Source organism: Schistocerca cancellata, chromosome 7 (assembly GCF_023864275.1).
Source record: "Schistocerca cancellata isolate TAMUIC-IGC-003103 chromosome 7, iqSchCanc2.1, whole genome shotgun sequence".
Lineage (NCBI taxonomy): Eukaryota > Metazoa > Arthropoda > Insecta > Orthoptera > Acrididae > Schistocerca > Schistocerca cancellata.
Genome location: NC_064632.1, coordinates 111,239,032 through 111,264,480, shown reverse-complemented (window position 1 = coordinate 111,264,480; position 25,449 = coordinate 111,239,032). Strand labels below are relative to the sequence as shown.

Genomic DNA, 25,449 nt, shown 5'->3' with positions numbered 1-25,449 from the left:
TTCTATTATGGCCATTTGGCTGAAAACTCAAATGTATAGCAGTCTTTTCATTGTTGCCTCTCTGTGACTCAGCATCTTCTCTGTTTGGTGAGTAGCAGTCTATTCATTTCATATTAATGTTGTTAGTCCATCCTGGACTTTCCATTGTTTAATTAATCACTTGTTTTGGGTGATTTTAGGGTCCTTCAGTTTTTTTACTTCATTCATTTTCCCAAAGTCAGATTTTAGTATTTGAATGTATCCAACATGTTTAGATGAGGAGATGTATAGGTTTATTTTCTTTTTGAATTTTTTCCACGAGATATATTTGAGTCATATTCCATTCGTATATATAGAAAAAAATGTTAATTTTCTGCTAACACAAGTTATTTAGTTTCTTTTTTCCATGTTGATTGTGTCATTAATTTCAATTTATTGACTCTTTTCTTTTTCTTAAAAATTATCCCCCAATATGCATCTAAAGAATGTAGGTGAAAGTGTGTCTCCTTACTTTGAATTACTCTGTATTCTGAATGATTTAAGAATTTTCCTGAGAAATTTGACTTTAGATTTGTTATTTGTGAGCGATTGTTTTTGAAGTTTATCAGTTTGTTATTTACCTTGAATTTGTAGCATGAAGAGCAGGTTTTAGTACACACACTGGGGTGACAAAAGTCATGGAATAATGATATGCACATATACAGATGGCGGTAGTGTCATATACACTAACTATAAAAGGGTAGTGCATTAGTGGAGTTGTCATTTTATTCAGGTTTCCACTGCTTATTGTCAAAAGTATGATCATAAGGGGTATCAAGGGAAATTTGTGACTGGATTGAGGACTTTTTGGTAAGAAGGAGACAGCCTTTTGGATGGAGAGTCGTCAACAGATGCAGAAGTAACTTCGGGTGTGCCCTGGGGAAGTGTGTTGGGTTGGGACCCTTGCTTTTTATATTGTATATTAATAACATCGCAGACAATATTAATAGTAAAATCTGGCTTTTTGCAGATGATGCAGTTATCTATAATGAAGTACTGTCTTGAAAAAAGCTGTGTAAATATTCAGTCATATCTTGATAAGATTTCAATGTGGTGCAGAGAATAGAAACTTGCTATAAATGTTCAGAAATATAAAATTTGCACTTGACAAAATGAAAAAAAATGTAGTATCCTATGACCATAATATCAATGACTCACTGTTGGAATCAGTCAACTCTTACAAATACCTGAGTATAACACTTTGTAGGTATATGAAATCGAATGATCAAAACGTTTCAGTCATGGGTAAAGCAGGTGGTAGCATTTGGTTTATTGGTAGAATACTGGGGAAGTGCAATCAGTCTACAGAGGAGGTGGATTACAAATCATTGCATGACTGGTTCTAGAATATTGCTCATATGTGTGGGATCCATACCAAATAGGACTAACAGGGGATACTGAATGTATACAAAGAAGGGCAACATGAATGGTCACAAGTTAGTTTAATCTATGGGAGAGTGTCACAGCAATACTGAAGGAACTGAAATGGCAGACTCTTAGAGACAGATGTAAACTGTCCTGAGAAAGTATATTAACGAAGTTTCAAGAACCGGCTTTATATGATTACTCTAGGAATATACTAAAACCTCCTACTTATTGCTCACATAGGGATCATGAGGATAAGATTGAATAATTACTGCATGCACAGAGGCATTCAGACGATTATTCTTCGCGCACTCCATACGTGAATGGAACAGGAAGAAATCCTAATAACAGGTACGATGGGACGTATCCTCTGCCATGCACCTCACTACGGTTTGTAGGGTATAGATACCAATGTAGATGGAATTATGGCTGCACAACAGGAATAAATAAATTTTGAATGAGGAATGGTAGCTGGAGCTAGAGACATGAGATATTCCACTTCGTAAATCGTTAGGGATTTCAATATTCTGAGGTCCACAGCGTCAGTAGTGTGCGTAGAATACCAAATTTCAGCCATTACCTCTCACCACTGACAATGCAGTCACTGTTGGCCTTTTCTTAATGACCAAGAGCACCTGTGTTTGCATAGAGTTTTTGATACTAAAAGACAAGCCGCACTGTGTGAAATAACTGCAAAAATCAATGTGGAATGTATGACAAACATATCTGTTAGGACAGTGCAGTGAAGTTTGGTGTTAATGGACTGTGGCAGAGACAACCAACATGAGTGGCTTTGTTAACAGCACATCATCTTCCTGCAGTGCCCCTTCTCGGCTTGTGACCACAACAGTTGCACTCTATAGATGACTGGAAAACTGTGGCCTGGTCCAATGAGTGCCGATTTCAGATTTCAGGTGATAAGAGCTGATGATAGGGTTCCAGTGTGTGCAGACCCCACGAAGCCATAGGCCCAAGTTGTCAACAAGGCACTGTGCAAGCTGGTGGTGGCTCCATAACGGTGTGGGCTGTGTTTACAAAAATGGACTGGACCCTCTGGTTCAACTGAACTGATCATTGACTGGAAATGTTTATGTTCATCTACTCGGAGACAATTTGCAGCCATTTATGGACTTCGTTTCCAAACAATGATATCGTGTCACTGGGCCATAGTTATTTGTAAATGGTTTGGAGACTGTTCTGGATAGTTCAAGTGGATGATTTAGCCACCCGGATCACCTGTCATGTATCCCATCAAATATTTGTGGGACATAATCGAGAGGTCATTGACGCACAATGTTCTGCACCAGCAGCACTTTCGCAATTGTGGATGGCAATAGAGGCAGGTTACACAGGACTTCCATTGACTTGTTGAGTCCATGCCACTTCGAGTTGCTGCACTGTGCCTGTCAGGAAGAGGTCTGGCATGATATATTAGGAGGTATCCCAAGACTTTTGACCTTTTTTTTTTAAAGAATATTATGTTCTTTAAAATTCTATAAATGTGGTTTCTGCACAACCTTTCTATTGCACTAACATGGGATTTTGTGAGTTTTGGAATCAGGGTGACTCCCCTACAATTGTTTGTACTTGTTTTATCTGTCTCTTTAGAAACTGATAAATTTTGATCACCTGAAAAACTGTTGAGTTAGAATGTTAAGGATGATGGGAGACGGGAGAGGGTGGCTACATGGACAGTGTATTTCCTGTATTGAAATATAATGATGATGGATTATCAAACATATCCAGTCGTCAGTTTTCTATCTCCATAGTTTGTATGGTTTGCTTCTGAAAGTTTGTTATGTGCCATTTTCTGTAGATTCTTTGTTTCCTTTTTTTATTTTTAAGTTGTTGGTTCTTCTAAATTAGGTGGTGCAGAGTTCACATCTTGTTTGTCAACTGTTTGGAAGATTGGTCTTCTTTTGGATGCTACAAAGTTGAGAAATTAGCTTAGTAATAAACGTGTAGTGAAAAATTATTTGCAATGTCAAATTCAGGTCCCAAGTTTCTTTTCTCTATCAAAATTCTTTAAGAGTGAGCTTCATTTAATATTTTGTAAGACATATTGTGTTATTCCTTTGAAATGCCTCTTCAACTTTCTATGTCTTATTGAATGTTCTTTTGTGGCATTTTTAAAATGTTTTTGCATTTGGTTTTTAACATTTTGTGTTTTTCTTTGATTTTATTCTTGTAAAATTTCTGTTATCTAGGAGTTCGTTACACCCTTTATTTCACTAAATGTGATTCATACATATTCTCTGAATTTTTTTCTCGTAACATGTACTGGCAATTTTTTTTCGCCTATCCCCCTGCCCCTCCTTTAGATTTATTCGAAACTTCCATTGTTGATTTATTCTAATTATTTTGGATGATTAATTGAAGCTGTATGCTATCAATCTTTATTTTTAATTTTTGGCTACAGTGACAAATGTTTTGAGATGAAAATAATAAATAAAAATTGGCCACATGCAAGTAGGACTCGCACTCTGAGGGTTCTTTAGAAACTTAATTATCTCTATGGACAGTCCATCCATCCCGGGAATCTACATCTACATCTATATCTACATCTACATGACTACTCTGCAATTCACATTTAAGTGCTTGGCAGAGGGTTCATCGAACCACAATCATACTGTCTCTCTACCATTCCACTCACAAACAGCACGCGGGAAAAACGAACACCTAAACCTTTCTGTTCGAGCTATGATTTCTCTTATTTTATTTTGATGATCATTCCTACCTATGTAGGTTGGGCTCAACAAAATATTTTCGCATTCGGAAGAGAAAGTTGGTGACTGAAATTTCGTAAATAGATCTCGCCGCGACGAAAAACGTCTTTGCTTTAATGACTTCCATCCCAATTCGCGTATCATATCTGCCACACTCTCTCCCCTATTACATGATAATACAAAACGAGCTGCCCTCTTTTGCACCCTTTCGATGTCCTCCGTCAATCCCACCTGGTAAGAATCCCACACCGCGCAGCAATATTCTAACAGAGGACGAACAAGTGTAGTGTAAGCTGTCTCTTTAGTGGACTTGTTGCATCTTCTAAGTGTCCTGCCAATGAAATGCAACCTTTGGCTCGCCTTCCCCACAATATTATCTGTGTGGTCTTTCCAACTGAAGTTGTTCGTAATTTTAACACCCAGGTACTTAGTTGAATTGACAGCCTTGAGAATTGTACTATTTATCGAGTAATCAAATTCCTACGGATTTCTTTTGGAACTCATGTAGATCACCTCACACTTTTCGTTATTTAGCGTCAACTGCCACCTGCCACACCATACAGCAATCTTTTCTAAATCGCTTTGCAACTGATACTGGTCTTCGGATGACCTTACTAGACAGTAAATTACAGCATCATCTGTGAACAACCTAAGAGAACTGCTCAGATTGTCTCCCAGGTCATTTATATAGATCAGGAACAGCAGAGGTCCCAGGACGCTTCCCTGGGGAACACCTGATACCACTTCATTTTTACTCCATGCTTTGCCGTCTATTACTACGAACTGCGACCTTCCTGACAGGAAATCACGAATCCAGTCGCACAACTGAGACGATACCCCATAGGCCCGCAGCTTGATTAGAAATCGCTTATGAGGAACGGTGTCAAAAGCTTTCCAGAAATCTAGAAATACGGAATCAACTTGAGATCCCCTGTCGATAGCGGCCATTACTTCGTGTGAATAAAGAGCTAGCTGTGTTGCACAAGAACGATGTTTTCTGAAACCATGCTGATTACGTATCAATAGATCGTTCCCTTCGAGGTGATTCATAATGTTTGAATACAGTATGTGCTCCAAAACTCTACTGCAAACCGACGTCAATGATATAGGTCTGTAGTTCGATGGATTACTCCTACTACCCTTCTTAAACACTGGTGCGACCTGCGCAATTTTCCAATTGTAGGTACAGATCTATCGGTGAGCAAGCGGTTGTATATGACTGCTAAGTAGGGAGCTATTGCATCAGCATAATCTGAAAGGAACCTAATCAGTATACAATCTGGACCTGAAGATTTGCCCATATCAAGCGATTTGAGTTGCTTCGCAACCCCTAAGGTATCTACTTCTAAGAAACTCATGCTAGCAGCTGTTCGTGTTTCAAATTCTGGAATATTCCATTCGTCTTCCCTGGTGAAGGAATTTTGGAAAACTGCTTTCAATAACTTCGCTTTAGCGGCACAGTCGTCGGTAACAGTACCATCAGCACTGCGCAGCGAAGGTGTTGACTGCGTCTTGCCGCTTGTGTACTTTACATAAGACCAGAATTTCTTCGGATTTTCTACCAAATTTCGAGACAATGTTTCATTGTGGAACCTATTAAAGGCATCTCGCATTGAAGTCCGTGCCAAAGAATCTTGATGATTGTTGCCTGCTGGTACTAGTAAGATAACGGCCCCAGGAATTCCGAGACTTGCGAGAGTGTTTTAATTTTAATTTTGATGTTGGATAACAAGTAACAAAAAATATTTTTGTATTATATAACCTCAGATTAACCCTTCTCAGATTTTGTTTCTTTACTTGTACTGTTAAATGCTGCTTCTTACCAAATTTCATGAGTCTAGGTCAAAGGTTTTAATGAGAGGGTTTGCGACAACACGTGACATAAATGGCTGTGTCTTTTGATTGCTTTGACTTTGAAACTTACGTTTATTACATTGCCAAGTTACTTTAGTATGTAACATAAATTTGAGCGTAATACGTATACCCGTTCCTGAGAAAAAGGGTTCTTGACATACAGACAGACGGACAGACAGGCAGTCAGAAACAAATGACAACTCTTTTCATGTGAGATAATTACAAATCAACAATTTTCAGATTTTTTTCCCTTTAGTTATCCTGGAAACCTAGCGTCTTGTCCAGTTTCATCATTAGAGATCAATGGGAAGCACCCTACAGGTTTTCAAGATTGAGTTTGTGAGTATCAAATAATGTGACATAAATGGTTGTCCTTTTGGTTGCATCAATTTGTTTCACTGCCAGTTGGCCTTACACGTTAGTATGAGGCATAAATTTCAACTTCATATGTGTACCCGTTCCTGAGGAAAAGGGATTTTAACAGTCTGTTGGGTGGACAGATGGACAACAAAATGATGCTATAAGGATTTCATTTTTGCCAAATGAGGTACAGAACCCTGAAAATGAGAAAAGGGAACCACTCACCTACAACTGAATGATGTGTGGTAGTTAGACACGTGTAATAGCATAGAAGAAAGTGGACATTAATTTTAGACTGAAGGATTTACAAAGTTGTGTTGATTGATTGATTGTCAACAGTTTATTTTTCTCATTTTGTAAGTGGCAGACACTCTACCATTATCTGTAATGACACTTTTTTTTATGAGAAGCATTTTTTTACACTGTTGTCGTGATTGTATTACTCCTTTGGATTCTTCCGTTTTATGCTTGTTGCCACTATTGATTGAGACATGACAGTTGATTCAAGTGTATAATCTGTTTATGTACTCAGATGTCAAAAATGATAGTCATCCAAAAGAGGACAAATTTAGTGACAGATTTCAATATTTTCCTGTTGACAGAGATATCAATCTCACCAGTTCTGAGATTACATGTGTTTCCCATGATCCTTGTGCCAGGTTTCTTTTTGAAGCACTTACAAATTATCCACATATATTGTATATCTCCCATAATATTTGTTTCTGGTATTACAAGGATTAGAATGTTGTATTTTTAGAATGTTTTGTTTTTCCAACATGTGGTTTAATTTACTGATCTTTACATGGAATTAATGTTGAGTATTCCAAAAGTGTTCTATTTCGTTTTTATTTTAGACTTTGATGGTGACCCTGTCTGTTTGTAGTGCTTGTGGTATTAAAAAAATCCTTTAGGACAGTTGTGTTGCTTTTTGTAAAGTTTTATTTTCCTTTGTTATTACCACCTGCAGTACTTTTCTTCTTGAAAATTTCCCTCATACTTTTTTTATTAGTTTCAGCTTTAAAAGTCAAAAGAAATGCTCTACTTCAGTAGCACCATTAGAACTAAGTCCCAGAGCATGTTTAAACAGCTGTTGCTAATGTGGAGAGGTGCTGCTGATCAGAGTACCACATAATATTTAAGACACACACATCTCCACACATCTCTTCTCAAGTCCACCATGAAGACTGACACATTTGGCTTGGGCAAAAAATGGCCAAATTTTTTAATATCAATATGGCACTGGGAAGTCTCTGGTGGAGTAGAAAAAAATTGGAGGGAGTGAAGGTAACAATTCACTATGTAGTCGAGATATTGAGTTGTTGATAGGCACAAAAACAAGTGTTCAGAGAACATGTGCTAGCACGCACGCACGCACACACCCACCCACCCACCCACCCACCCACCCACCCACCCGCGCGCACACACACACACACACACACACACACACACACACACACAATGTGTGTGTGTGTGTGTGTGTGTGTGTGTGTGTGTGTGTGTGTGTGTGTGTGTGTGTGTTTCAACATGAGCAGGATTCATCTGAAAGCCGAGCGCAATTCTCAGTCTCGTTAATGTGTCTTTTGGGACTCAGTGCCTCAACTATATGATGACTTGTGGGAAGCTTTACACCTTGCTAACAAAGCCAAACAATATAATGTATTCTAAACACATCAACAAAAAATTGAAGTAGCAAACTTGGTGGATCACTGTTTAAGACATTGGATTCTCATTCAGGAGGAGCAGGGTTCAGTTCCCAATTGAGATGTTTATATTTTCCCACCTCCGCATTGCAAATATTTTGAGTGAAATGCCCAGTCAATGCGCTGTTGTTTTCACATCAATTCTACCAACATTGAGAGTTGTTTTGTTCTCGGGGTTTTGTAAAATTCCTGGATTCATGTCTCGTCGCTGTGCAGCCTATGAAAAGGATTGCAGAAAACTCCCAAATAAATTCCAAAGTACAGTGCAGTTTTAATACCAATATATTTCCAGGACTCTGGTGTCTGAGCCTGGTGAACTGTACTGGTTACATCACATGTACCCAAAGTTGACATCAAACGACACAGTGTTCACAACTATCAACAAACAAGTGAGCCCACAATACATTTGCTCGCAACCCTAGCCAAAAAAAAAAAACGAGTGCCCCAAGGTGCCTGCGTGACCTCTATTTACACTTTAGTTAACAATTACTTACAATGAAAATTCCAATTTTATGTAAAATCACAATTAAAAGTTAAACCGAATATGAGATACACATTGCTAAAAAATTTACAATCTCAGTGCTGAACAAGGTGAACCTATTTTCAACTTAGTTACGAGTTAATATAACATTTTCTGACCAATTATGCTACAGGTAACAATTACATTTCTAAATTTGTTATAACAAATCAACTAGTGCCCAAATTTTAGTGCTAATATATATTGGAGATTCAATGAACATGCTTTATTTATATGTTCTATTTAATTTGCTGTAGTAATGTTTTACTGATAGGTTTACTGGTACATCCTGACCATGTGCTACATTTCTTTCGATTAGTTACAGTATTAATTTCACATTTATATTATGTTTCTCACATAAGAACAATGTTAATCAGCAAAGCATCGTTTTCGAATTATATGTATACCGAAATAGTGGTTATTTTTGTATGTAATTTGGAAACAGGTCACTTTACAATTGGACAGTTAGGACTGGTGTTTATCTTTAATGCACTCCGAGGGGTTCTGATAGGTAGCAATGAGATACAGTAATATTTCACAATCCAGCCCTCCGGAGTTGAGTTTTCTGTAGTTTCCCTCTATAGCTCAAGGCAAATGCAAAGATTGTTCCTGTGAAGACGAGCCAATTTCCTTCCCTACCAGGACTCACAACCTTACTAGTTTAGTCCCTTTAAACAACAAACCAACCAACCTTCCATATCCTGGCCCAGTTCAAACATCTATCCATTTCCAATTACCCGGTCTCTTAATAAACTGGACTCTTCCTTCCCTTAATATGCAGCAATTTTCTGATGGTTCTCAGCAATGTGAAAGGAACTGGGAAGGAGAATAGGTTTATATGTCACTAGCTACCTTGCTTCTTTATGAAGAAGGATGTTGAAAAAAATCTTTTTATCTATCAGAAAACTTTAATTCATGAATTTATGAAAAATAATGGTTTAATGGTATCAGTTTGATTAGCACAGCAATGGAAATAGTATATTTTAGAGTGACTGATTGTTTGAACACATTTAATCTCAGTTAACAAAAATAATTTAGAGTGTTAGACTTTGGTTGTCATTGTGTAGAAACTGTTGTATCATTTTAATTTAGTAATCATTGAATATATATCTGTATCTGAGAGGTATAGGAGGAGAAGTCCAGTATCCACTGTTTTAACTTTCTTTCTAATATCCACTCATTGCTTCATTTGTGATCCAGCATTTGCCCAATTTAGGCAGTGCTAAAAGGCTGTATGTCAGTTTAACATTTCTTAAATCAGTCATTGGTTGGATCAAAACTCAACCATTGGTTGGACCATAACTCAATCATTGGTTGGAGCATAACTTCGCAGTGTGTGGGAATTAAAAATATGGTGTAAGTTGAAACTGTAGGAATTGGACTTATACCTCTTCACCTCTCAGGCATGGATGTAAGGTTTTTATACATAAACACTGGAGTACAAACGCCAAAATTCAGTTTTCTTACACAATTTTATAAGAATTTTTTGATAAACATATTTTGTTGTAACATTTATTTTGTTTGCTTTTAGACAACACCTTCACATGTGATTGGGCAGCTTGACAAATGCCTTAGAGAGTCTTTAACCATCGATGGTGTGCTTGAGTTTCGAAATGAACATTTCTGGACACTTTCATTTGGAAAAATGGTAAAATTATTGTTATATTTTATGCTGCTTATTATTTCAAAGAACACTATTGTTGAGGTAAATATCTATGCTATGAAAATGTTCCTATGCAGTGATAGTAATTTCATTGGTATGACATTTTATGTGAAGGTGGTTTTTGTGAACCAGTGGCATTGTATTCCCTTTCAGCTCAAAAAATATAATTAATCTGTTCCAGTTAGTGTACTGTATTTGTGCATAAAGTCAGTTGTTCCTGCGCAGGAGTGTAGCATTTGTCCCATTAGGCAGCTTCATACTGTTTAATCTTTTTTGTACAACCAATCAAAAAAAAAAAAAATCTACATCTTACAGCTTATGTATCAATAAGTTTTGCTCAATTCTTTGTACCTGCCATACATGTACGTTGATAAGCGATTCATGATTAATATTCCAGAGACTGATGTCCATGGGATCTTGTCCATTAAAGCAACAATCAACGTCCCATATATAACAAAGTCACACTCAGATTTGAGGTAATAACCAATAAATGTAACAAAGCTGCTGTCTTGCATAGATTTAAAGCTGTAGTGATTTTTCTCTGTCTGAGGAAAAAAAATTGTCTACATGTCAGTTACTAGGGACCTGAAAAATAGGAATTTAGTCATAAATGTAAATATAGATGTGAATTCTACATCAGAATGCAAAAACATAAAATTTCCCAATAAAGGCTGTTTCATAACAGATTTTATCCCAATGAACTATTCAATCACAGACAGTTTGAAATAGCTTTATTTACTGTGTGTAAACATAAAAAATGTAACACATTTCATTGTACAAGTCATTAGGTTTTGTTCCCGTTCCATTGGTGTATGGAATACGAGAAGAATGATTGTTTAAATGCCTCTGTATGTGCTAGACTTAATCTAATCGTGTCCTCATGATCCCTATGTTAGCAATATGTAGGGTGGTGTGTATACCTAGAGTCATTATTTCAAGCTGGTTCTTGAAAGTTTGTAAGCTTTCTCAGGGCTCTTCAAGAGTCTGCCAGTTAAGTTTCTTCATCATCTCTGTGACACCCTCCCATGGATCCAAGAAACCTGTGATCATTTGTGTTGCCCTTCTCTGTATATGTTCAGTATCCCCTGTTAGTGCAAGTTCCATACACTTGAATAATATTCTAGAATGGATTGCGTGACTGATTTGTAAGCGGTCTCTTTTGTAGACTGATTGTACTTCCCCCATATTCTACCAGTAAACCAAATTCTATCGTCTGCTTTACCCACAACAGAGTCTATGTGATCTTTCCATTTCATATTCTAAAAAGTATTATACTCAGGTATTTGTTTAAGATGGCCGATTCCAGCTATAACTCATTGATGTTATAGTAATACAATACTATGTTTTTTTGTTTTGTGAAATGCATAGTTTTACATTTCTAAACTTTTACTGCAAGTTGCCAATCTTTGCACCACTTTGGAATTTTATCAAGATCTGACTGAACATTTAAGCAGCTTCTTTCAGACAGTACTTAATTATAGATAAATGCATGATCTGCAAAAAATCTGAGGTTACTGTTAATATTATCCACAAGTTCATAAATATACACCATGAACAGAAAGGGTCCCATCACACTTCCATGGGGCACATCCGAATTTACTTCTACATTTGTCATCGAAACCCCATCCTTGATAACTTGCCAGGGAGGATCCCTACCAGAAACTCTCAATCCAGTTACAAATTGCACCTGATACTGCATACGATCAAATAGGCATGTATATGACACTGATTCTAAATGCTTTCTGAAATTGAGAACTACTTCGTCTGCCTAAATGTCTTGATCCAAAGCTTTCAGTTTATCAAGTGAGAAAAGTGAGGGTTGGGTTTCGCATGATGAGTGTGTTCGAATTCATGCTGGTTAGCATGGAGTAAGTCATTCTGTTTAAGATATATCATCAATTTTGAGCTCAGAATGTGTTGCAAGATTCAGCAACAGATCGAAGTCAAGCGTATTGGGCAGTAGTTTTGTTTGATCGCTTCTACCACCCTTCTTGTAAGTGGATGTGACCTGTGCTTTCTTCCAACTACTGGGCATGGCTTTTTGTTTCAGATATCTATGATATACACTGGTCAAAACAATTAGGGGATCAGTTGAGATATCTAGGTTCTGACGTATTGTCACTGTCAGAATGAACTAAAATGGTTCAATGTCTTCCTGTCGGTTCTATGGAGTGGAGACAACAACATTACGGTCACCAAGATACTGGTAATAACAGGAAGTTGCTGCAGAGAGGGTTGGTGTTGACTTGTATTTACACTACCAAACGAATTACGCAAGCAGTTGGGTTCAGATAGTGTAGTGAGCAGGTAGTGCAATGCAGCAACAACGTGACGTACCTGAAGATATGGCATGGTGAGCCATAGGACAGTTGGAAGTGGGACAGACACAGAGAGAAGTAGCTGCAGCTATTGGAGTGTCCTAAAGTGTAATTACCAGGACCATGATGCGATTTCAGACAACAGAAACTGTTAAAAGAAGGCAAGGCCAAGTTCATCCATGGGTAATATCAGCAAGAGATGACCGTTATCTCTTGTTAACAGCCCATCGAGACAGAAGGTGGAATGCAACTCAGCTCCAACACACCCTCCAGACAGCAAGAGGATGTGCAATATCAACACAAACAGTCCGAAATCGCCTTCGGGAATGTGGCCTCTACGCACGGAGGCCTGTGGTGCGTGCCCCTTTAAAACCACGACACCGTTTAGCCCACAGAAACTGCACGGAGGAGCATCAGGACTGGAGTAGTAACAAAAGGTGCTGGGTGCTGTTCACAGTCAGATTTTGTGTTCAGCCAGACAATCATCGTTCCCTCATCTGGAGACAATGTGGAACTCGGAACAATCTTGCTTATGTGCAGGAAACATCACCATATCATGGTCGTGGACAAATGGTGTTGGCAGGAGTAAGTATTGGTGGACATACGGGCCTCTATGCCATTCAGAATAGCGCTTTCACTGCTCAGAGGTGTAGAGATCAGATTCTTCGACCTTTTGTTGTGCCCTACACTGGTGCCATAGAAGATGGGGTTCCTTCTGGTGGACGATACCACTTGTCCCCACAGAGCTGCACTGGTGGACAACATGCTTGGAGCTGACTGAATTGAATGAATGGAGTGGCCAGCTTGTTCACTGGATTTAAACCTGATTTAGCATGTTTGGGATGCACTTGGCAGATGCACTGCAGCCAGACCAACACCTCTCGCAGGTCAGTGGTTGCAGAGCCGGATATTGCACTCGTGGAAGAAACTGTACTGGCCGGTGATCACACACCATATTAGAGGGGAACGAGTATAACTGTTTCACTATTATGGTGCTTCGTTCTACGTAAATGCCATGTAAATCTCAAGTAAAGAGTTGAGATAGCAAAATATTGTACTGTATCACACACAAATTACAATTGTAATTGATCATCATCATCGTCATCATCATCATCATCATCATCATTTAAGACTGATTATGCCTTTCAGCGTTCAGTCTGGAGCATAGTCCCCCTTATAGAATTCCTCCAAGATCCCCTATTCAGTGCTAACATTGGTGCCTCTTCTGATGTTAAGCCTATTACTTCAAAATCATTCTCAACCGAATCCAGGTACCTTCTCCTTGGTCTACCCCGACTCCTCCTACCCTCTACTGCTGAACCCATGAGTCTCTTGGGTAACCTTGCTTCTCCCATGTGTGTAACATGACCCCACCATCTAAGCCTGTTCACCCTGACTGCTACATCTATAGAGTTCATTCCCAGTTTTTCTTTGATTTCCTCATTGTGCACACCCTCCTGCCATTGTTCCCATCTACTAGTACCTGCAATCATCCTAGCTACTTTCATATCCGTAACCTCAACCTTATTGATAAGGTAACCTGAATCCACCCAGCTTTTGCTCCCATACAACAAAGTTGGTCGAAAGATTGAACGGTGCACAGATAACTTACTCTTGGTACTGACTTCCTTCTTGCAGAAGAGAGTAGATCGTAACTGAGCGCTCACTGCATTAGCTTTGCTACACCTCGCTTCCAGTTCTTTCACTATGTTGCCATCCTGTGAGAATATGCATCCTAAGTACTTGAAACTGTCCACCTGTTCTAACTTTGTTCATCCTATTTGGCACTCAATCCGTTTATATCTCTTTCCCACTGACATTACATTTGTTTTGGAGATGCTAATCTTCATACCATAGTCCTTACATTTCTGATCTAGCTCTGAAGTATTACTTTGCAAACTTTCAATAGAATCTGCCATCACAACTAAGTCATCCGCATATGCGAGACTGCTTATTTTGTGTTCACCTATCTTAATCTCACCCAGCCTGTCTATTGTTTTCAACATATGATCCATAAATAATATGAACAGCAGTGGAGACAGGTTGCAGCCTTGTCTTACCCCTGAAACTACTCTGAACCATGGACTCAATTTACCGTCAACTCTAACTGCTGCCTGACTATCTATGTAAAGACCTTTAATTGCTTGCAAAAGTTTGCCTCCTATTCCATAATCACGTAGAACAGACAATAACTTCCTCCTAGGAACCCGGTCATATGCCTTTTCTAGATCTATAAAGCAGAGATACAATTCCCTGTTCCACTCGTAACACTTCTCCATTATTTGTCGTAAGCTAAAGATGTGGTCCTGACAACCTCTAAGAGGCCTAAACCCACACTGATTTTCATCCAATTTGTCCTCAACTAATACTTGCACTTTCCTTTCAACAATACCTGAGAAGATTTTACCCACAAAGCTGATCAAAGAGATACCGCTGTAGTTGTTACAATCTTTTCTGTTTCCATGTTTAAAGATTGGTGTGATTACTGCTTTTGTCCAGTCTGATGGAACCAGTCCCGACTCCCACGCCATTTCAATTATCCTGTGTAGCCATTTAAGACCTGACATTCCACTGTATTTGATGAATTCCGACTTAATTTCATCCACCCCAGCCACTTTATTGCACTGTGATCTATTGACCATTTTCTCCACTTCCTCAAATGTGATCCTATTTCCATCATCATTCCTGTCCCATTGTACATTGAAATCTGAAACATTACTGATCGTATTTTCACCTACATTGAGCAACTCTTCAAAATATTCCCTCCATCTGCCCACGGAATCAACAGGATTCACCAGCAGTTTTCCTGACCTGTCCAAAATACTTGTCATTTCCTTCTTACCTCCCTTTCGAAGACTGCTAATTACACTCCAGAATGGTTTTCCAGCAGCTTGACCCAAGGTCTCCAACCTGTTTCCAAAGTCTTCCCAAGATTTCTTCTTGGATGCTGCAATTATCTGTTTGGCTTTGTTTCTTTCTTCAACATAACTTTCTCTGTCTACCTGAGTTCTAGTATGTAGCCATTTTTGATATGCCTTCTTTTTCCTTTTACAGGCTGCCTTGATTGTGTCATTCCACCAAGCTGTTTGCTTCATCCTACCTTTACACACTACTGTTCCAAGACATTCTTTGGCCACTTCTAGTACTGTGTCCCTGTACCTTGTCCACTCCTTTTCCAGTGACTGCAATTGACTACATTCAACTAACTGGTACCTTTCTGAGATCACTGTTATGTACTTGTGTCTGATTTCCTCATCCTGAAGTTTCTCCACTCTTATCCTCCTACACATGGACCTGATCTCCTGCACTTTCGGCCTCACAATACCAATTTCACTGCAGGTTAAATAGTGATCAGTGTCATCAAAGAATCCCTTGAATACACGTGTGTCCCTCACAGCCTTCCTGAATTCCTGATCTGTTATTATATAGTCAATGACAGATCTTGTTCCCCTGCCTTCCCAAGTATACTGGTGAATGTTCTTATGTTTAAAAAAGGAGTTTGTGATTACTAAGCCCATACTGGCACAGAAATCCAAGAGTTGTTTCCCGTTCCTGTTGGCCTCCATATCCTCTCCAAATTTACCCATAACCTTTTCATACCCTTCTGTTTGATTTCCAATCCTGGCATTAAAATCATCCATGAGCAGAACACTGTCCTTGTCCTTTACTCTAACAACTACATCACTGAGTGCGTCATAAAAACTTTCCATCTTATCTTGATCTGTCCCTTCACAATGCTAATATACTGACACAATCCTAATTTTCTTGCTAGACACTGTCAGATCTATCCACATCAGTCGTTCATTTACATACCTTTTGCAACTACGCTGGGTTCCATTTCTTTCCTGATGAAAAGCCCTACACCCCATTGTGCTATTCCTGCTTTGACTCCTGACAGGTAGACCTTGTATTCAGGAGTTGAATTGCACTATTAGTTCTGGATCCAAATTATATTAACAGTCTTATTGTCATTGTCCTAAAGACAGAGGTGTCATTATGTCCAGGCCAAGAGGGATACTGTACTTTCAAGTATTTATGATGACACGGTGTTAAATGTGATTGAGAAAATTTTTTACCAAGGCACACAGTTAATATTCTTTGTCCATCCTCTTCTGTATTATTACTGTGTGTCACAGATATGATAACACACGAGTTGGGATGGCAATCGTTAAAACAAAGGCATTTTTTTCTGCTGTGAAATCTTTCTGCAAAAATTCAATCAACTACTTTGTGCTCCAAATGCAAAAATATTTTGTTGGTACCCACCTACATAGAGAGAAATGATCATCACAGTAAAATAAGATAAATCAGAGCTTACAAGGAAAGATTTAAATGTTTGTTTCTCTCATACACTGTTCAGGAGTGGAATGGTAGAGAAACTGCTTAAAGGTGGTTTATGAACCTCCTGCCAGGCATTTAATTGTGAACTGTATAATAGTCATGTAGACGTAGACATGGCTTAAAGCTAAAGGAAGTGTAACTCGAAAACATCCTTGAAAATGTATAATGGGTAATAAGATTCAAAAGTCTACAAGTCAAATATATGATTTGTATCAGGTGCGGCAGATGATAAAGAGGTATTTACATGGACCATATCTTACAGCAGTAATTGGCTGCAATATCTTTGCTGTCCACATTTCTGCAGTGTGGCTGCAGTACAGTCAATTCTCTGGTTTGGCTAGACAGTATTGCTGATGTCACAGGGAGCTGCAGCATTTCATTATGTGGCAACATGTAATGAAGTTGTAATATTTCATTGTTAAAAGCACAGTGTCTGAAGAAATAGCTATATCAGTTGGGAAAAGAATAATAGTACACCACAAAAAAGGAGAAACATGGTGAACAGTGTGACAAAGTTCAGAATACAGAATTGTGCTGTGTGTTGGTAATAAAGTGGTACTGCGGGTTCCAGACCAGATGAGAGGAAACACAGATTACCACAAACCATCCCACTGATGATGCCTTAAAGTAATAAAAAGGTGAAAAATGTCTGGGAAAAATTTATTTGCAGTAAGAAAATGCAGTTTTATTTACAAAACAAGTATTTCTGCACTTGCTGTGGAGGATGACCACGCAAACAAACTTGTTATCAATAAAGAGTTTCAGAGTAGAGTCATATTAGCTACACAGCTGGCTGAAAAGGGCTCTGTGCCACTGCAGTGTGCCATCTCCATCAGAGGTGGAGTGAAAGTTTTTTTACATGTCTGAAGCAGGAACTGAACTGATTGTGCAAACAGTGATATTTGCTGCTCAACAAAAATAAAATATCAATAATATGAGGCAAAGGATAGTTTCCACTCACCATAAAGATGACCATTGAGTTTTGGACAGGCACAACAAAAAGACCATTACATATTATAGCTTTCAGCCAAAGTCGTGGGGGCGAAGCGACCTGTGGGAAATGTGGAAAGGCAGCCCATGAAGCTGGGACTGACGGTGTTAACTCCTTTGGAAGCCACATAGTCTGAAGCTGAGATTGCCCTGTTTTTGCAGAGGAACTAAAAGTGACCAAGTGGATCTCCTTCGCAGAAGCCAAAAAGGAATATAAGGTGATGAAGCCCCCCCCCCCCCCCCTGTCTTTACCACTTCTAATGCTTCTCTGGCACAGAAACTGTTCCTAAGGTCAACTCTTTGATGCAGATGACGTCCAGCGAACAACTATCCATGTGTACACTTGCATGTGTACACGCAAGGCAAAGGGAGTAAGGATTAAGCAACCCAAGCAACTGCCGCAGAAAAGACTAGCAACAGTTCCGTAGTGAGCATCAAGAAGGCACTCGATAAGCAAAATGCCTCTCAACATCCCCTTTCCCCCTCATCCTCAAATAGGTAGGGTGCAGAACCACGATGTTCAGGTCAAAAGCTGCATTGAGTGCCATCAGTGTCATTCTTTCACGTCTGACTGCTGAGGAGACATCACAGAGTTAGGTGCCTCAGATCCAGGCAGCCCCTTCAGCCCCCTGCTCTACAAGTTCTTCAGCTTCCCAGTACAAAGATAGGGGTAAATTAAAACCATGCCAATGAAATGGCTCCCGTACTTCAGTGGAACTTGCAGGGATTCAGGATGCCTATGGAGGAACTGTGTCTACTATCTCAGGGTTGACCACTGTGTCTGTCTCTGCAGGAGACTAATTTTAATCGGTCATACACCTCTGTGGTATGAGACTATGTACTCCACAAAAAGGATGACCTTAGTGGAGAGAAAACTAGAGGAGAACTAGGTATTTTCATCTTTACTGACTACCACTCCTCGCCTCTCTCCCATACAGTGAATTTACAAGCTGTTGCATTATCAGTGCACATGCGTCTTCCATTGACAATATGTTCCCTTTATCTGCCTCCACATAAATCGCTCAATGAAGAGGCTCTCAACGACATTTTTACACAGCTCCCCCACCCCATTGTGTGATTTCGATGCACATAATGGTCTTTGGGGCTCTGCAACTACCTGCCCCAGGGGTAGAGCAACTGAGAGGCTTCTCCTGTCATCAAATGCATGTTTGCTAAATATGGAACATAACATGTACTTCTGCACTGGAACTGGGCCATTCTCTGCCATCTATCTCTCACTTTTCTCCTGTCCTTGCTCACCTTGCTCAATGGGAAGTGATCGATGACTTGCATGGAAGTGATCACTTTCTGATCTGGTTTGACCTACCAGATGGGCTGGAACCCAAAAGGAAACCACTGCGATGGGTGCTCAGTAGAGCAGACTGGACGCTTTACAATCAGCTAGCCCAGTTTGAACATAATGTGAATGTTCGCAATAGGTGGATCATATTACCAAATTGATCTGCCGCACCACTGAAGCATCTATTGTACAGTGCACAGGACAATTGAAGAGGCAGCCTGTTCCTTGGTAGAGTGACAAATGCTGCTCTGCAATCAGGCCTAGGCATGCAGCCCTGCGTGCAGCCAACTGCCGAGAATCTTGTGGCCTTGTGGGTGGTGAGGGCAAAATTATTTGAGAAAGCAAGAAGAGGTCGTGGCAACAGTTCCTGAACATCATTAATCATTCCACGAGGAGTTCTGTTGTATGGGAGACCACCAGGAGAATTTCTGGGAGAGCAGAAGGGGTGCCTCATAACTGCTGTAATGGCGAAAAGCACTCTTCAAACTAGTCCATGAGACATTGCCCAAACTATAGCAGTCTATTTTGCCACATTTACTGCAACTGCCAGTCAGGATCCAGGTTGCTACAGAGCAGTTACTGAGAGGAGCAATTTGGACTTCTGGTCCACCACTGATGAAGATTATAGCTGCCCATTTTCCATATGGGAGCTGGATTCTGCAGTGTCTGCATCTCGAGCACATCCCCTGGTCATGACAGAATCAATAACAGTATGCTATGACACCTCACTTGGCGAAATGAAGATATCCTTCTCGCACTTGTAGTGCCATTTGGGTGTCAGATCGCTTTCCCGACTCATGGTGTGAGTCAGTTGTAATTCCACTTTTAAAACCTGGGAAATACTGTACCTGCCCAAGTAATTATCATAGTGCTGCCCTCACTAGCTGCATGAAGAAGACCTTGGAGCAGATGGTCAGTCACCGCCTTGTCTGGATCTTAGAATTCAGGCAATTTCTTGGTCGCTTTCAGTGTGGGTTCAGGAGGTATCATTCAATTTCTGATAACCTGCCCCTACTGGAGGCAGCTATACAACAGGCTTTCCTGCATCAGCCTCATATTCTGTGATCAGATCTGGAGAATATGGTGGCCAATTGAGGACCATGCCAGTGGCCTCTGGGTACCCCAGAGCCCTGCTCCTCCAGGACATTACACACTCTCCTGCTTCGATGGCTTCGAGCTCTGCCTTGCATTAACCACACCTTTTCAAAATCAGGGTCAGTCTGGATAATGGAGATGAAATCATCTTCCAAAAGCTTCGCGTACTATTTGGTAGTCACTGTGCCATCAAGGAATATCGCACCGATTATTTCGTGACTGGACATTGCACACCACACAGTCACCTGTTGAGGGTGAAGAGACTTCTTGACCACGAAATGCAGAGTCTGTCCCCCAAATGCGCCAATCCAAATGAAAGTGGGCTTTTTCTCTAAACCAAATCATACAGCATACACTATTCCCATCAAGCCCCGCAGCCAACCATGCAGTTTGAATAACGCAAACCGTTCAGAAGTTACAACAATTTTATTTCATTTAGTTCAATAACTGTCACCCTGTATGACTGCAATTCATATGGCCACTGTATTGCCAGACAGCATTGTTGGAATGTACTGCATGCAATATGCAATTTTTGTGGGGCATGTAAATGTACATTAATTCGTTTCACCAGTGGTTGGAGGCACTCGACCCATTGTTCTCCACTCTGATGTCAAGCCTCATTCGACATGATTTTTCTTAGCACTCTCATGCTCCATTTTTGAATCGGACTATACTGGGCATCCATGCTGCAGAGTCTGGCCATTTAGGGCAGCCTGCTTTAACTGTGTTGAACTTGAGCAGTTGTGTTGAGGGAAAGGTTGTAATTATTACTTTCAAGTTACTAGGGGCAGAGTGGCTAGTTCTTCATGCACAATTCTTTCTGAGGATGAGGTGGTAGAGATTTTAGAGGAATTTCTAAGTGGAAACGAGGGTGACAAAGATTTTTATGATGACAGTGAGTCATTTGTAAACAATTCAAGTTAAATAACAATGGAAACTGTCCACCCGAAGAAGTTCAAAAAATTTCACACAATCAAAAATTTTGTATTGTAATGCTTATGTAAATATATTTGAATGAAAGCACGCTTGTTTTAATATATACCCTACTTGTTAGTCAGTGGCCTCATTGTTTCCACAGAGGGACTTGGCCAATCCTTTGTGGCGCACTTGCCGCTTGGATTGTGTCAATTTAAATAAGAGCACAGAAAGATGTCCTGTGTCCACATTACAGAGTGCAGAGGGTTAAACTATTGTCTCTATATAATATTATGTGGCTCTAATACAGATGCTGTGATTTTGCACTTCATAACATCGTGCTGAAATAAAAAGAAGTGTGCATGGAGCAGAAAGATTAGGCTATTCACACATAAACAGCATTTCTCACCTTTCTCACTTGTTGACTAGTCAAGTCTCATGATGACTGCATACAAATTATAGCATGTAAGGTAAATAAATGTATGTTGACTATATAGAGAAACTCCACGTAGGCCTGAGTGGCAGTATTGAAGTAAAGGAAAGAATAACCAGTGTGGCTACCTGCAAAAGTCTTTAATTTCAATTTTAAAATCTTATTAATACAAGGGTAAACCAGTAAGTTTCAAATGCCAAAATACTGTCTAGAACTGCATGCATTTGTGCAATTTCATTGGCCGAGGGACTGTATGCAGAGAACAGTCATCTCTTGCTGTGCTGGTGTCACTACCCTGCTTTGCAAATTATTTATTGACTAACCCTTGTATTTTTCACTGTCATTGATGTAAGAAGACAAAACTTTAATTTCCGTGTATTTTGTTTACAGGCAGGATCTCTTCATGTGCGTGTTCGGCGTGATGCAGATGAACAACTAGTGCTCGCTCACATTGTGGACAAATTATCAAATGTGGTATCGGAATTAACAGTGCAAGTATTTAAGGACGAATGGACCTTAAGAAGAGGTGTGAATAATATTGCTCCATTACTATCCATGCCAAACAGTGTGCCACAACCATTTCATTTAAATGATGTCAGTTATAGTCGGACTAACTCTGCAGTCAATGGCAAAAATGCACGTGTGCCTCATGGTAACTGGGTAGATGCTACTGCTCTTCCACATTCCAGTAACAATTATTCTGCAAGGTTACTCATCCCTCATGGTGCTACTGCCCAGACCGTTAAGTCATCAGTTCCAGTGGGAAAGATTGACAGTTGGAGTAACATGGGAAATACAACTAATGTGGCTCCAAACTACAATATGAACATTGTCCCAGCTACTCAGGCAGTGCAGCGAACAGAGAGGCAAACAAGTTTCAATACGTATGAATCTAATTATGTGAGTCATTCACTTCCATTGGCAAATAGTTCATCATTTCAAAGTGTGGATCAAACAAGCAACCCTTTTGGCACGCTAGTTGGAACTACTGTTGAAATAAATCATTCACCACATAAAAACAACCCATTCTTGCAAGAGATTCCTGTGTCAATGGTAACAAACCCTCAAAATGTTAGGAACAATAATCTCCTCCTATCAGGAACTAATATGTTAGATTCTGATAAATTTGTGTATCGTCCGCACTGAAAATGTGTTTTATGGCTGTGAATTATCAAGGACTTCAACACTTACTGTTATATTCAAGAAAATGATTACTCGAACATATAATATTTATTTATAACTGTAAGTTTTTCTGCAAGAAATTACAAATGTCAGTTTTAAAAAGTCTATTAATATTGTTGACAGTGTTTCCTACCAGTATTTTTATGAAAAAGTTTAATGCTATCTAGCAGTTTTAATTGAAATTTGTGATTAACTTTGCTGATTCCATGTTTTTTGTAATCATTGTAATGGTGGCATGTTTTTCAACCTATAATAAACTAAATAATAAAGACTGGATTACAATTTATAGTACAATAAATATTGTTTACCATTTTACAGTTGAAGACTTTCAAGCTTAGAAGTAAAGAAGTTTAAAATTGTATTTTAGTCATATTTTTCTATTTCTGTTGTAAATGTGATGGCTACTGAATAGAATTTACGAAACTGAAACAAAAACTTTTTTTCTCTGTTTTTAAGGCTGCAAGTGTTTAAAGGAAAGGGCAACTGGTACTTTTCTGTGTGTTATCATTCAATTTTCTAGACAGTAAGGATGTAGATGATACGAATTACATTTGTCAGTTAAAAACTTTGGAAGATGTCAGTTGACAAGAAAGAAAAAGTGAACCTTGTGGCTTGTTGGTCTTTGGTTGCTACAGTGTTAATTGATGGTATGAATGAATATGTGCATCACATAGGGATTAAAATATTTCTCTTACCTTTATAATATAATAAAGTAATGTAAAATCCCAGATCAATGTGAAATAAAGGAGTAAAAGTGCTATTCATTTGGGTGAGTAGAAGTCTGTGCTCCAGTCCTTTATATGTTTGTGTTTATCATCTGCGACTTATCAAAGAAATATACTGTCCTTTTTAATATTAGAAAATGGAAATTAAAATTATTTTCATATTGCTAGTGTTTTTGTTGTGTTGCCTGTAATGTAATTCAGTGAACACTACTGTCCCAGTTTATAATTTCAGAGATACACAATCACATTGTCATATTGCTTGCAGATAGTATTAATACATTTAGTCTTTTCTGACAAACAGCTCTTTGTTATCCTAGGTCTTCATGCCTCATGTGATCATAAAAACAAGTTAATATGATAACAGAGGTATACTGCTTTACAGTGTCTTTATTATACACATGAAATAACTTTACAAATAAATGTTATTCAGATTCCTATTGCTTGTCTGGTGGTCAAAAATTGCAAACTTACTTACGAATGATCCAATTATAAAGCATTTCATTGATGATGGATCAACATTCTAACTGTCAAACATAAATTTGTATGGTTGTGTAAGAAGTAATCTCTTCCTGGAACACAAACCAGTCCATCTTCTCCAGTCTTCAACTATCTTTCTGATGCTGCTCTGTCCTAGTATTTATCTCTCTTTGTTGTAACAAACAAAATAGAGAACACCAGTAAACAGACAATCACTTTAATATGTAAACCACAGTTGTATCTGATACAGAGTCCAAGTACATAGCTAGATTAGTGCTGAGTGAACAATCTACAATCTGCGAGCAGAGTGTAGTTATCAGTCAAATACAACATTACAAAACAAGGAAGAGTACACCTCTCTTTGGTGTTAAACAGTGGTGGCACTGGGCATTTTCCGTACGCATTGCTCCGGAGTCACAGCTGTTTTGGTAGCTGAGCTTCGCTGCTGCATACTGCCATGGGCAGATCAAAAGACAAATTACTGGCCAGCGCCTCATATCCGATTGACTTATGATGGACAGCGAGGTGCTGGCACAATTGTATGGTAACTGTGGCTTACTGCAGTGCTCTCCTCTTGTTGGGGTGCCATGTGCTGTTGTTTGTCACTCCAGCATCCCTCACCCATTCTATGAGACAGTGCTCAGAGTCCAGAAAGGTGATGTCGATTTCTTCAGAGATGCCCCATTCAGAAGGCACCACACCACACAGCAAAAAGATTCCTGTCTGCCTGCACTTGAGAATATGGCTGGAAGTTGTCTTGACTCTGATGGGACTGCCACAGGCAGACGCACACAGTGGGCCAGGGGTGCCAGCTCATGTTGCTGAGTGTCCCAATTTTCAAGATCTGTTGACACGTCCCCATTCACCCCCGATCAGAATGCTGAATGTCCTGATTTTGGGTCAGTTGAAAATTATAAAAGTTCCAAAGCTAAAACAATGGTGTGACACGAAACCTCATTGTCTAGTTCTTTCCGCTGATGGGCAATTACGGCCATTGTAATGCACGTGCTCTGCACCGCTCCACATTTCACTCACTCAGGCAGGTACATTGTATTTGTTTTTTATGCCTTCGAGTTCAATGTGTGCAGAAATTAATGTAAGTTGTACACAAGCAATACTTTTATATGATGTTGTTGTTATGGTCTTCAGTCCTGAGACTGGTTTGATGCAGCTCTCCATGCTACTCTATCCTGTGCAAGCCTCTTCATCTCCCAGTACGTACTGCAACCTACATCCTTCTGAATCTGCTTAGTGTATTCATCTCTTGGTCTCCCTCTACGATTTTTACCCTCCACGCTGCCCTCCAATACTAAATTGGTGATCCCTTGCTGCCTCAGAACATGTCGTACCAACCGATCCCTTCTTCTAGTCAAGTTTTGCCACAAACGTCTCTTCTCCCCAATCCTATTCAATACCTCCTCATTAGCTATGTGATCTACCCATCTAATATTCAGCATTCTTCTGTAGCAC

At 39.4% G+C, this 25,449-nt stretch overlaps 1 protein-coding gene across 1 annotated transcript in view; it reads left to right on the top strand.

The window, feature by feature from the left end:
- The window catches only part of LOC126092325 (zinc transporter 6-A-like), a 121,645-nt gene extending 98,104 nt beyond the window's left edge, over positions 1-23,541 (top strand). Inside the window, exons 8-9 of the mRNA XM_049907861.1 lie at positions 10,072-10,188; positions 21,986-23,541. Of these exons, the coding sequence (XP_049763818.1) occupies positions 10,072-10,188; positions 21,986-22,741 (873 nt within the window). The 3' untranslated portion in view covers positions 22,742-23,541. The remainder of the gene's footprint in view (positions 1-10,071; positions 10,189-21,985) is intronic.
- The last annotated feature ends 1,908 nt before the right edge of the window (positions 23,542-25,449 follow it).